General features: G+C 47.5%; 1 protein-coding gene and 1 long non-coding RNA gene across 4 annotated transcripts in view; one reads left to right on the plus strand and one right to left on the minus strand.

Moving 5' to 3' along the window:
• The window catches only part of LOC121823130 (uncharacterized), a 126,865-nt gene that overhangs the window by 108,181 nt on the left and 4,658 nt on the right, over positions 1 to 14,026 (plus strand). The gene's annotated exons all lie outside the window — the stretch shown is intronic.
• Positions 1 to 14,026, minus strand: part of Traf3ip2 (TRAF3 interacting protein 2) — a 43,627-nt gene that overhangs the window by 19,092 nt on the left and 10,509 nt on the right. For 2 of the 3 annotated variants that reach the window (XM_076552426.1, XM_006984303.4), the window contains exons 2-3: positions 10,749 to 11,582; positions 935 to 1,121 (exon numbers count right to left, since the gene is read on the minus strand). In XM_076552426.1, the coding sequence (XP_076408541.1) occupies positions 935 to 1,004 (70 nt within the window). In that variant the 5' untranslated portion in view covers positions 1,005 to 1,121; positions 10,749 to 11,582. Of the gene's footprint in view, positions 1 to 934; positions 1,122 to 10,748; positions 11,583 to 13,283; positions 13,418 to 14,026 lie in introns of those variants that run through there. The other variant, XM_042262054.2, reaches the window with a different exon arrangement.

Consider the following 14,026-nt stretch of genomic DNA (forward strand, 5'->3'; position numbering starts at 1 on the left):
GGTGGGTTGACGGAGCGTGGTCCTTATTGTGGCAGCATATTGGAAAGAGCGGGGAACCTTTGAGATGGGCTGGACTTCAGGTCAGGTCTGGTGAGAACTGTAATTGAAGAACAAGTCCAAAGTTTGGCACAATAGTGCATGCTCTTTAGGAGACTAACTCAGGACGGTAACAGATTTGAAGCCAGCAAGGGTGACTGAGAGAGTTTGAAGCCAGGTTGAACTACTTTGTTAGAACCTATATTTAAAAAAAAATTAATTGCTAGGCAGTGGTGGCACACGCCTTTAATCCCAGCACTCGGGAGGCAGAGGCAGGCGGATCTCTGTGAGTTTGAGGCCAGCCTGGTCTACAGAGCGAGATCCAGGACAGGCTCCAAAGCTACACAGAGAAACCCTGTCTTGGAAAACCAAAACAAAAAAAGGAAAGGGGTGGGGGGAAGGCCTGGTTCCCTCCTTGGCTTCTCTCTCATCATATCATGCCATCTTCCCCTCTACCTCACACTCCTGGGTGATGCTATCTGCCATGAAGGTGACATAGCCAGGAGGGCCCCTTATCTTGGAACGTTGAGCCAATGAAATATTTTCTGTCTGTCAAGCACTCAGCTTCCAAGACCTTGTTATACCAGTGGGAAACGGACCAAAGCACAGGGTTAGTTAAGACAAAGCTTTGAAAACACAGCATTATTTTTCTGAAAGAAGCAGAGGAGGGATCAGTTTGTATGGATGGTTTCATCGCAAAAGAAATAACTAGAAACCAGATGTGATGGTGCTAAGAGAGCCTTGCCAACCGCTTTCTCCATGCTCTGACCTGGAAGTTTATACCGGGTATTTCACTGTGTGGCTGCGTTGACCTACAGACGCTCGCCATGCGTCTTTGTTACCCTGACAATCCTTTTCACGTCAGGATGTGTGGGGATGGCTCCTGCCATGCTCATACCTTGGGAGCCTTGGGAAAGAGAAGTCTCTCTGTGCAGGTCTCTCTCCGTGGTCCTGGGGGCTGGGGTCATTCAGGACGACCTTCTGCACAGGATACAGGCCTCTCACCCTTGCCCCAGGAAGGACCTGCCCGGGCAGGGCAGGCTGGATGACTTGCTGGTAGGCTGTTGGAGGGTAGGCCTGAGCGTCTGTGGGTGAACGAGGAAATGGCAGAGAAGGTTGATTTGACTCCAGCTCCTGCAAGCCCTAGGCCATGCAAGCTCACGGAACAGTTTTCTCCTGATAGCAATTCAGGCTCCAAATATCAACCCACCTCCATATATTTGCCATATTCTGTACTACTAATTACTTCATAATATTCATGAAACTGATACACTTTTTTTTTTTAATGTAAAAACATCTGTGAAATCACATGTTTGACATTCTAGTTAGAAAACTCAAGGAAAATTTTCAAGTCCTGTTTTAATAAGATACTTAGGATAATCCTTCCCTGAAGAGCCTCCCTCATACCACTGTTCCTACCATATTTCCACACTGTCTGAAACCTGCGGCTAGGAGAAATCATCCTTGTGATAGACTTAAGGTTGCCGTGCTGGACTGGATGTGGTATTACATGCTTTAATCCCAGACTGGGAAGCAGATCACAGGTGAGTTCAAGGCCAGCCTGGTCTACATAGAAAGATCCGCCCCCCCAAAAGTTACTGTGTTTCCCATCACCATTAAGTGGACACATACACACACACACACACACACACACACACACACACACACACACACACACACACACACACGCTCCCACTCTGCTCCCTCTTAGGAAGAAGTAAATGAGTGAAACCTTGGCTCATCCTCTGGGAAGGCCGCCAGCAACCCCCTTTACCTTCCCATTCTGTCTTGTTAAAGCCCATGTGCACTGGGCCCCAAGACAATAGAAAAGATAAGGAATGGGAGGGGTGAGGAGAGGGCTCAGTCCACGGGGTGTCTGCTGTGTAATCTGAGGACCTGAGTTCAAGCCTCCCACATACATATAGTTGGTCATGGGGCAGCACATGCCCAGTGCTAGGGAGGCAGAGGCAGGAGAATCCCTGGGGGCTCACTGGCTAGCAGTGAACTACTGGTTTAGTGACAGGCTCTCTCTCCAAAGACAAGGTGGAGAGTGATTAAGAAAGACATCATCTGGCATGTACCTCCAGCCTCTCCATGCATATGCATGCGCGTGCAAGCGTGCGCATACACATGCACACACACACACACACACACACACACAAAAAAAAAAAAAAATTAGTTATTTTTTAAAAGAGCAGGGGGGACCAGAGAGATGGCTCAGAGGTTAAGAGCACTGGCTGTTCTTCCAGAGGTCCTGAGTTCAATTCCCAGCAGTCACATGATGGTTTAAAACCATCTGTAATGAGATCTGGTGCCCTCTTCCGGCCTACAGGGATGCAGGCAGAACACTGTATGCATAATAAATAAATAAAATTAGAAAAAAGAAAAAAGAGCAGGGATTAGAGCAAAGCCAGGTCGGCAGGGACTGATGTGAACGTGTAACTTGGGAGAAAGTTGGTCCTAGGAAACCCCAGAGTAACAGGGTCCCAAGAGAAGGCCAGCTAGCCGACGAGGTAAAAGAATTAAAGAAAAAATGCTAGGCCCAGAGAGATGGCTCAGCAGTGAAGAGTACTTGCTGTTCTTCTGGGGACTTGAGTTTGGTTCCCAGCACCCAGGTCAGGCAGCTAACAGTGACCTGTAACTCCAGCTCCAGAGGATCCAGCATCCTCCTGTGGCCGTTAGTATACTTGTGGTATAGATTCACACAAACACATACTCATAAGTAAAAATTTTAGAAGAGAGCTGTAGAGGAGGGATACAAGGACCCAGGAGAGGTGAGAAGGGCTATAAAGGCATTACACAGGCCTAAAGGGTTACAGCTGGGAAACCTGAGAGGTGCATGGTGACTGGAGATGGCCAAGTATTAAGCTCTGAGACAGGAGCCATGAGTCCCCTCATGACCCAGGCTGTCACCTCTACTCGGGTCAGAAGCATGATGAGCCAGGAAACACAATCAGTTAGGGCAGAAGCATTTTTTATTTTAAAAATTATCATTGGCTTTAAATCCTTGCCCAGTTTATAGAATTCATAGTTCTGTTGGTCTGCCAGGGTAATAATATATGTGAGGGAGACCCAGAGAAATAAAACAGTCGAGAAGCAAGAAAGTGACATAACTCTGTTGCAGTAAGGAGTCACCCTGCATGGTCAGGTCGCTGCTCTTGACCTCCTCGCCCAGTTGAGGTACCAGGACGGGGAGGATGGCACTGACCTGAGTTTGGCACGCAGTCAGAAGCCTGGACCGCTTTTAAGGAATCATTCAGGGGAATGACAACCTCACTCAGTACGGAAGAGAAGACTAACCTGTGTGTTTACTAGTGTGGCCACCTCCAGGTCTCACTGTCTGGACTCGGAACCTTGGCTGACGACCCTGGCAATTAACTCAGGCTAGTCTCACATGCCTGGTCAGACTCCCTGGGGCCATTCACTGTTTGCTTTGACCCTCATATCAGCTGTATCCTTCCTCCCGTTCTTCCTCTTGAAAAAGTGACCCTGCACCTCCAGCCTAGACTGTCTACACATGACCCTTGTCCTGCTATTGTTAAACCCTGACCATTGCAAATAGAAGGTTGGCGGGAAGGAGGAGACAAGGAGATGAAAGGGATTTGCCTGGGCCTGTCCCCACATGGAGCTGACAGGACTTGGAGGGGAGCTCTAAGAATGGGGAGACAAGACCATGGAGACTTCTGTGGTCTAGACCAAGGTCCACCACTAAGGCTTTGCTCTGGCAGCCTTCTTAGAGCAGGCCAGGAAGATCCCAGGACGTCTAGATTGCCCGTGGGAATTGCAGGGCAACCAGGCAGGTTACTACTGCTACACAGACTAAAAAAGGACAAAAAAGTGGTCCTGCCATCCTGTCACCAGGCAGGAGCCCAGCTCCCCTTTACATTAGCTTTGCATGGGTTTAGAAGCGGCCGTACCTGCAATCCTCCAGCATCTACTGCACTAAGATCCAGCCTGCATGCCCAGGTCCCTGTGGTTGATCTCAGCTCCCACAACACTGTCGCTGGCTTATCATGGCCCACCTTCACCTTGACTACCCCAAGCTGGTCCCCGCCTCTGGCCTCTGAGCTTACATCTTCTGGATGCAGAAAGATTTTTGCCTTCGATCGTCACAGACCAACTACCACGTGGCTCTTCTCGCCTGCTGAGGGAGGCTCACCCTCGCTGGGTTACCTTCTCCCTTCCCTGTTTTCGTCCCCTCGTCATAGGAAGGGTTGATAAGAACAGGGTGTAGGGGGGCCTTGCCGCCCCTCACCAGGCACAGGGCAGCTACAGAGGCGCAGCCCTCAATAAATGAGGACGGAATAGTTAGTCACAAAGCCAACTTACACATGGAAGAGGAACCATTTTGGACTGCACAGCCTGCTTGCTTAAGCCTCGGTTTGCTAAACTACCTCCTTCTTGTCTGCTGTTCTTCGTCTTCTTCTTCTTTTTTTTTTTTTGTTTAAATCAGTTTTGCCCTCCAGAAATGAGAGAGACAAGGTCAAAGGGGAGAAACTGCCAGGGCCTTGAAAGCTTTTTCAAGGGAGATGCTGGAAGTAAACTCAAGTGAAGTTTTCACTGTTTAGAGCCATTTTTTTGCTCCCCATCTCCATTAATGAATGGCTAATAACATTTTATTTGCTTTAAAAGGACTAGCATGCTCTAATCATAGGGTGTGCTCCTCTTCCAGAAGGCGGATGTTAGTGCTGTTAATCAAAAGCCTTTGAATCAAGGTCAGATGATTGCGAGCAGATTATTTCCCTGCACAACATGTTTTTGTCTCATAGCAACAAATCGTATCATTAAAATCACCAGGCACATGGGCTGAGTGTTTGACTAGCTGTGACTCTCAGTTCTGAAACGGCCACCTGTGGTAGAAAAAAGCTGCACCAGTGGATACAAGCAGATGAAAATGATCCACCTCGTCGGTTTTTAAATTCGAGTCCCAACAATCTAATAGCCTGTGTCATCCTCTTGTTCAAAACAAGGGCCGAATACCAGAGGGTCAACCAAAGTAAGCCTTTCCTTCTGTATGTGGAACCTGGGCCGTTTTTGCCAGGAAATTTGGCTAGCTGTATAGAAAAGTCAAAATAAAAAGTAAGTTTATTAGATAAATAACCAACGTTTATTGTGTCAACGTGCACAAGTACGTACACACATGCATGCCTGGAGGTCAGAGGACAGTGTGTGAGAACTGGTCTTGTCTTTCCACCATGTGGGTCCCAGGGATCAAACAGGTTGTCGGCTTAGTGGCTGGCACCCTTACCCACTGAGCCACACTGCCAGACCTCATTGCTCAACTTGTAATCATTCTCTTCCCCTAGCATGACCAGGCCTTGCTAGCTCCATGCTTTCCTCAGGATGACAGAGTTAGAGTTTCTGTTTCCCGGAAGGAATAGTCTAACTCAGAATGGAACCCAGGCCTTGCATCCTGTCTTCTCTGGCCAATCACTCTCCCTGCCCCACCTCCTCTGGCCCACGGCCTTGTTCTTGGCACCTTAGCAACATCAGTCTCCTTGCCTCTTTGGCATTCTCGTTCTTTAGTTTTCAGCTCAACCGTCCATTCAGTGAGACCCACTCTGGCTGCCTGCCTATGAACAGCCGTTCCAGCCCCTGGCTAGTTCCTTTATGGCATGCACGCTTTTGTCATGGTGTGTGCATATTTCTACCTACTTTCTGTCTGCTCGCCTGTGTCTGGTACTATCTATGCAGTGTCCAGCAGATAACACGGCAACTTTTACTTAGTAAATTGATAAATGAACGGGCAAGTTCTATTTACAAGTTCATGCTCCTCCCTTCTTTCCTTTCCTACCACACAATTAAAGATGGCCTTTCAAAGCCTTGATGTCACAAAAATCTCGACCAATGATGAGAGGTCTCTCCCTCCCCCAGAAGGTAGACTCTTCTTTTTACTCATTCAACAAATATTTATAGACCCTCTACTCCCAGGCACACAAGGAACCAAGATAAATGTGGTACAGTTCCCTTGTGCAGCTCAAGATAAATAGAGACAGGGAGAAATCTGTGTGTCTGTAGGTGTCTGTTTTTCAACACAAACCCACACTCGTCAGTGTGTGTGAGAAGGGAAGGCATACAAATCAGCAGCCACCTACTTGAGAAGCACTGCTCAAAAATAGCTTCCCACAGACTTCTATGCCTAAAATTCCATCAAGGGAGTTTATTCTGTAGGAGATGGAAGGTGGGTGATGTGACAGACAAATGACTTTGCTAGCATAGTAACTCCTCGGTTCCGAGGCAGCGTTGAACACAGCACGAAAACAGCACAAATGAAAAGCTTGCACAATCTTAAATGAGCACCCAGTACCGAGTGCTGTTTGTCAGCCCTGTGAGCCGCTTGGCCTCAGTACAGACAGTTTTCATGGCACTGGGCTCTTACCACTTGGAATTGTAAACCAAGCCTTAAATGAGGTTTTCCATGTATCAGGGAAAACAGTCAACATTTTTCTTCCTTATTAAGAATGGTAGTAAAAGAGCTTATGAGGGAGAAAATAAAATTGGATTTTCAAGTTGTCAAAAAACATCATGATAAAATGCAATCAGTTTAGCCAGGAAACAAAATGGCCAACATAAACTGTTAGAAGAACTGCCACAGCTGTAAGCAGCTGGGACTCCTGCAAGGCAACTCCCTCCTTTATCATTGCTTCCATCTGGTTTATTTTTCCTTGCTTTAACTGTGCATGCATTCTAGCATACAAACAGTCACATGCGCCCTCTTCCCCGCCCCCACCCCACCCCCAGCCCGCTTTGGTCCATGGGAGCATGTGCCCACATGCCGTATTCTGTCTCCATAATAAAGAAAACAAAAACTGTATAAAGCACAGGGGCTCATTAGATCCCAGGCCGTCTTTGGCCCAAATAGATTTGTGTTGCGGGCTTGATTGGCTTGCTTACACAAGCTTCATCTGTGACCTGCAGTGGAAGGGTTCTTAAGACAACAGGGGCCAACTTCCGGAGCTGTGCTGAAGAAAACTGTAGGCTGTTTCAGCTCCTGTTTTCATTTGCTTTGGATTTTTTTTTTTTTTACATGAAAAAGGTGACCAGTAACGTTACTTTTGCTTTAACTTGCAAAATGCAAAGACACACCATTTGCATGGTGATCATTATTTATTTATATATTCATTAACAGGCAAGGAAGTAATGCTCTTCTAAAGCTTGAGTAGAGCCACGTAGCCATGGTTTCCAGTGCACAGCCTCCCTCAGGTGAACAGCTCTTTTGAAGTGGTTTTGTTGGCAATTAAGTGCAGTTATAACCCTGACATGCAACTGCGAATTTGTATATCTGTCCTGAATCTCTAAAATCCATGCCAGCAAGAGGGATCTGAAAGTGAAGGCGTCCTCTACAGTGCTGGGCGGTGGGATCCATTTCCAGATCATAGGAAAACTAAGAGCAGCCAGTGCTGAGAACCTGCTAGCAGCCAGCCACACTTTTCCTAGAGCTTTTAATGCATTGTCTCATTTAGTCCTCGGAGCACCCTCCCAGGAGCCTTTCTGCTAGGCACATCATTAATATTCCAGGGCTGCAGTATCCTGCAGAGAACCTTAAGCACTTGGCCACCCCGATACCGTCCCTATGGTTGGGGCTCTCAGGAAAGGGGGTCAAGGATATGCAGCATGAACTAAGGCACGCTCGGGTGTTATGCATTCCTTTTTCTTCCTTTCAATTTTTATTTATCTTTTAATTATAGGAATAGTTTGCTATTTAAAATTAGCAAAACTGTATAAGATTACAAGGAAAAATACCCCTGCTCCCTCTTAACCCTTACTTTGTCTCCTGTTAATAACCGGTGCAATTCTTCAGGACTTTTAAAGGTGTGTATGAACATATGTCGTTTCCTTTTGAATAAGCAAGCATGTATGGGATCAACTCTGCATCTTGCTTTCTGCTTTAACCCTCTTTATGTCCGAATACGTACACTGTTTTATGCTATACAACGGGGAACAAGTAGAGCACTTGAAGAAATAAATCATAGCATGCAGGTGCTCTTCAACCCACGTTAGTCTGTGTCTCAGAACACTCATTCTAAACCGAGATGGCAGGTTGAAATGTATTTACTGCACCCAACTCCCTCGGCATCATTACCTTTGCCGCGGAGCACCCTGCAACTGATGCGCTGCTTCCCCCCAGATCTGGAGCTGACCATGCACTGTGGTCCCCTCCGGTCTCTGCCCAATCCATCCTTTCACACCATCCTGAAGTTACACTCTTGGATCAGGGATCAGCTCTACTGCTCTGGCCCTTTAGTCATAGGCGGTTGGTTTTTTTTTTACTTGCATACAATGTTTTGCTTAAATACGTTGTTTATTTGTGTGTGCATGCATGTGCACGCATACACAGAGGCCAGAAAAAGAGCATCGGATCCCTTGGAGCAGGTGTTTATAGGATGCCCAGCGTGTGATGTGGGCGCTGGGACCGACACTCTGTCGTTCTGGATAGAGCAGCAAGTACTCTTAATCTGGGAGCCATCTCTGCGGCCACCAGCAGTGTTTGGTTTGGGGGTTTGGGGTTTGTTTTTTTTTTTTCTTTTTAATAGTTTTTGTTTTTTAAATAACACGGGTGTCAGCATGTGTGTTTATGCATTTGAGAGCAGGTGCCCACAGAAGCCCAAGGCATCAGATCCCCCCCGCAGCTGCAGCTGTAGGCCTTTAAAGTGAGCTGCCTGATGTGGGTGCTGGGAATTGAACTCAGGTCCTGCAAGAACAGCACACGCTCTTAACTGCTGAGCCATCTCTCCAGCCCACAGTGTTTTAATAAACATGTGTCTGCATATATTTTTATTTGTTTGGTGTTTCTTTAGAATCTACTACTAAAAGTAAGACTGATGTCCAAAAGAGAAGACTCAAAAAAAATGTGATAAATAATGAAATTGCCTTCCAGAATTGCACCAATGCCTGTTCTTACCGAAAGTGTCTGAACTGTTCCTTGTCCTATACCCACTAACACCGAGCCTGTGCAGAGTTTTTATTTCGGCATCCATCGTTACATAAAATGTATAGTTTCTCTCTTTTTTAATCAGTGTGTGTGTGTGTGTGTGTGTGTATACCGTATACACATGTATGTGAATGCAGGTGTCCTTGGAGATCAGGGTATTGGGTTGCCCTGGCCAGGGCTGAGTTACAGGCAGTTGTGAGCTGAGAACTGAACTCAGGTCCTCTCTAAGCAGCAAATGCTTTGAACTGCTGACCCGTTTCTCCAGCACCGTTTGTGGCCCAGGTCTCACTCGCATTTCCGCTCTTTGTATTTTGTATGTGAATTACTCCCATGTCCAGCCCAAGTCCTCTCTTGTCTGTCTTTTCTTCATCTCTCCGCATTCTTAAGATCAAAGAGTCCCTTCCAGCCCCTTTCAACAGAAGAAATAACACAGAGGGCCAGGGGAAGGTGAGCCCGGTGACAGAAAGCTAGCTCTTAGGCATGAGAGATGAAGTGTCCCCATTTGGTCATGTCTGCCTTAAAGGAGGCTGCCCGAGGGGGCAATGCTTACCTCCAAAGCCTTCAACGGGAAAAAAAAAACTTTGCAGTGGGAAGATCTTCCTGGACTCTCATTATCAGAGTCAATGCTGTTTTGCTATCATGATGAAGCAATCTCCTGTCTGCTTGGGGCTTGCAAGGCCTTTGACTAAGTGTTCACACTTCTGCACCTTTATCTAAGGGGTTAACCAGAAATGCAGATAAAAATAATGTTTGTCATAGTATTGATTCTTAGACCAGAAAACTGGAAACATTTTAAGTGTCTGACAACAGAGGACAAGTTAATGATAACTTAGCAATCTATCTAATGAAATGCAATTCAGCATTTAAACATTTTATCTAGCTTTTCCATTTGTGTGTGTGAGTGGTGTGTGTGCCCGCTCTCTTGGGTGCCACGGTGCACATGTGGAAGCCAGAGGACAGTTTGCAAGATGTCTCTCCATCCATCATGTGGGTCCCAGGGATGGAACTCAGGTTTCAGGCGTGGCAGCAAGTCCCCTTAATCACTGAGCCATCACACTCGCCCAATTCAACATTTTAGAACGCTGCTGAAAAAAGTACACTCGGTGTCATTGGATTTTATATTAGATACACATGCAAATATATCTATAAAAACAAACCCACCGGAGGCAAATGTATCAAAATCCTGATAGGGAATTCTATTTGGGTAAAGGAAATATCTACCCACATACTGCTGTTATCAGAAAAAGTATCTCTACAGGCAGATAAGTAGAATTTCAACAGCTTTTAAAACTAACCTGGAGACTTCTGAGAACTAAACACAACATCTGCTTACCAAAGTTCTCAGTGACTCAGACTTAAGCAATCCACCACACCTGTGCTGGGGTTGGCACTCAGCTGGCACCCGGTCCCGCCCACATGCTCAGCCAACCCTGATAGGAAAAGACCGGGGAAAGGAAGGACCCACAAAGAAGCCCCAACGACTAGGACAAACGAATTTTCTAGAAATCAGTCAGCATCTTCTCTCTGCCTCAAGGCAGGTTTCAACTGTTCAACAGAGGGATCCACTTGGTCCTGTGAAAGTTTCCTACAGGGAGATTTAGGTGAGAGGGGCCTTGGCTAAGAAAATGCTTCCTACGAAGCCCCCCTGGCAAACACACTGCACGTTCACACCCCCTGCCCCAGGGAACACTTCCCTTACTGCTAGTCTGGGGACACTGAAAGTTTTGTGAGGCCCCTAGCCCGGAATGTCCAGAAGCCCAGAAGGATAAAGATCACTTACATGGCGCCTGGTGATAGGGCCCTCCAGGGCACTGATACTGATAGTTCCATGGAGCCTGTGGGGAAGGATTGAGAGGCAGCCTCTGCGCATGTGCTGGATGCCTCTGAAGTTCAAACTGAGGGAACTCCCTGGACCTCAGAGGCCCAGGGAGGTCCTGCAGGTAACATGTGGAGGTGAGGGGCAGTGGCCTTTCCAGCTGCCTGATGCCCAGGACGTCTTGGGGCTGGGAATCATATCCGGTGTCTATTGTGGGCACATCTGGGGCTCCTCTGTTCCTGGGGGGCCAGGGCCGAGGTATCGTCTCTTGGCCACCACTAGAGGAGTCTGCCAGAGCATTAGGTAAACTTGGGTCCGATTTATCTGAGTCGTGGCCAGTGTCGGGAGAAGGTGCTGAAAGCTGAGATCCCAGGCGTCTATGGCGTTTTTCCATAAGTGAAAACCGGTGCTCTGGGGGGAGGGCTCCAAGCACAGACTCGGACTCAGGCTCGCTGGCTTCAGACGAGCATGAGCAAACCCCTTTGCCAGAATCGGGGTACCTTCTCAGGAAACTGGCTTCACTCTCCTCCAGGACTTTAGTGCGCAGGCAGGTGACCTGTTGTGACACAGGCTGGTGATTCGCAAGTTTCAGGGGAGGGTGAGCCTGACAAAGGTCTCCTGAAGCATGGTGAGGGGCTTGGAGTGCAGACAAGCTGCTGGGTGCCATGTTCCTTGTGTTTGGAGCAGGTGGTTCCAATTCCTCTTCCAGGGAATATTCTGGAATTGGTTTCAGCAATTGACTTGGGAATGGTTCTGATTCGTCAACCTCCACAGGAATGCTTCGGTTCATTCTAGTTTCTGGAACAAGAGAAAACATGCCTCAGTCTCAGAAGATAGATCAGTGCTTGGAGTCCCCATTTTATGACCTTAAAGGACCTGGTTCAGGATGTGGTTTAAATTAACAGTAGTGTGACATCACTGTGCTTGCAGGGCCCCGATCACAGAAAGCTGTTTACTTCTCCGTTCCGGGCAAAGGCACTAATGTTTACGAAGATATTTTATCTGGAAGGCAATTGAAGAAATATGACCAGATGTCGTTGTGTGGTAGGAACTGCTTACCAGCAAGGGGAAACCATGGGTGAACATCAACTGCTACATACTGAGGAGAGAGAAATTATCAGAAAGTGGCTGCTTTGTGTGTTTGGAATGCATGATGAAAACAAATCCCAGGAACTGATGTGGAACAATCTCCAGGACATATTGTTGGTTGTTTTTTTTAAAAAGTGAGAAGCAGGACACTGTGTGCATGAGACTGATACTGTGTATATGAGAAGGTACAGAGGACTGGATGCGTGTGGCTATGTGTGCATGTGTGTGATGTACACACACCCACACTAAGGGTAGAGAGGAGTGTGATGAAGAGTTTGACCTTTTGAACTTAAATTTTATATATTTTTTTAATCCCACTTGGCTATTGCTTCATAACACTAAATAAACTTAAAAACTAAACTTAATAACACGAAATAAAAGTTTCTTAGAAAAAGAAAGCACAAGCTTAAACACACTGAAACAGGTCATAGTGACATTTTCCACTTAACAGCGTGGGTCATTTGGAGGATGTATTTACCTCTGGGCTCTGTGCCTGTAACGAAGGTAGCCATGACTAAAGGCTTGTTAACCCCCCCCCCTTGGCCCCCAGAGCCGAGCCGAGGATCCAAGCAATACTGCTTTTATCTCTCAAAATTGACTTAACACAATGGGGAGGGGGGAAAGCTTCTCTGGTCTGTCTAATGATTAGCTAGTTGCTGTGATGCCCAGCTGTAGGGCAAATGGAGAAAAAAGCCTGAGAAATGGGGTGCTGGAGGGACACTGGGGGTTCACGGGAGGCCTCAGAGCAAGCGCTGTAAGAGAGCAGGTACGCATGGGAAATCCCAGTGGTTGGTTCTGCCGAGGCCCTTTGTACACAGCACACTTCAAAGACGAGAGAGAACAAGGCTGTGCGCAGAGTTTTAGATTCCGACTTGGGATCCAAGGAGGCTTTCAAGCACCGCCGTGTACTGAGAGCCTACCGGGCCGAAAGTCACCGAGCACATACGTGATTGTTCTGAGACGGCTTTCGGAGACTAGGAATCTGCAGTCTCGGACACCCCCCCCACTCCGATAAGAGAAGAGTCTGCACTGCCATGCTCCCTACACAGAGCGGGCCAGCAGCTTGCTTGTAGGTGGAACCCAGGGCTTTTCATAGAGCAGGCAGACATCGGCTACTGAGCTGGTGCCTATCCAGTGGGCTTAACTGTCTACAGAAAGCCAGGCACGTGAGCACGTGCCTATAATTGCAATTATTAAGGAGGCTGAGGCAGGAGAATCACTTAAGCCAAGGAGCAAAACGTGTCTCTCACTTCCTTGCTGCTGCAATCCTTGTACTCTTCCTGGCACATGGGACGGGATGCTTCCAGCTGCCCTTAGCTTCCCCTCCCAGGCTGTTGCATGCGTGTGTCCCTTGGAAGAGATCCCACCCTCTAACTTGGTTAGAACTTGTGAAAATGACTACGAACCTACCAAAGAGAAAAAGGAGCCCAACATTTTACTGCCTTTAGAGGCACACCTTCCTTTTCCTGTTATCCTTATCATTTGCCCACAGCTACAAAACGGGATACACTCCGCACCATGCTCTTCCATGTCTCCCCGGGGTGGCTCAGTGCCGCGTGATCGCCTGCAAGCATCCGTGAGCCTGCAGATGAGTGCGAGGGTGAGGAGGGGTGGCCAGCCAGCCAGCTAGCAAAAGGGTGACAGTCTGCCAGCTCTTGTCATGTGATTCACATCCACTGCTCAGATTTCAAACACTCCAGGTGCAAATGTCTCTAGTCTCCCCGGGTTTTCAAACGTGGACATCTGAGGAGTACTTCCTACCAAAAGCAAAGTTTCGGATTTGATTCTTCTAGCTCAGAGGTCTGCCAGGGGCTACAAGGAGGCTAACATCACAGGTGACAAGTGTGGCCATTTCATATGACTTAGAACTGGTCTGGAAAGGGCACATGGCCCCTCGGGTGATAGTATATATAAACCTGTCCTGGCAATGAAAACCCTCTCGGTAAACCTGTAGGGTCAGTAATCACTACAAAATGAAAATGGACTCCCAGGGTTTAAATACACAGACCGCAAGCCCTTCCTCCACGGCAGTAGCCCGCCCCCAAAGCATAAGCCCAATGACAATTGTTTTGCTCCTGAAATACCTACAAGTAGTGCAGACGGGAGAGGAGGAAGGACTAGTAGACAGTGGAAGCTTGTCACAGTATTCCTAA

The sequence above is a fragment of the Peromyscus maniculatus genome, chromosome 16 (genome assembly GCF_049852395.1).
Source record: "Peromyscus maniculatus bairdii isolate BWxNUB_F1_BW_parent chromosome 16, HU_Pman_BW_mat_3.1, whole genome shotgun sequence".
Lineage (NCBI taxonomy): Eukaryota > Metazoa > Chordata > Mammalia > Rodentia > Cricetidae > Peromyscus > Peromyscus maniculatus.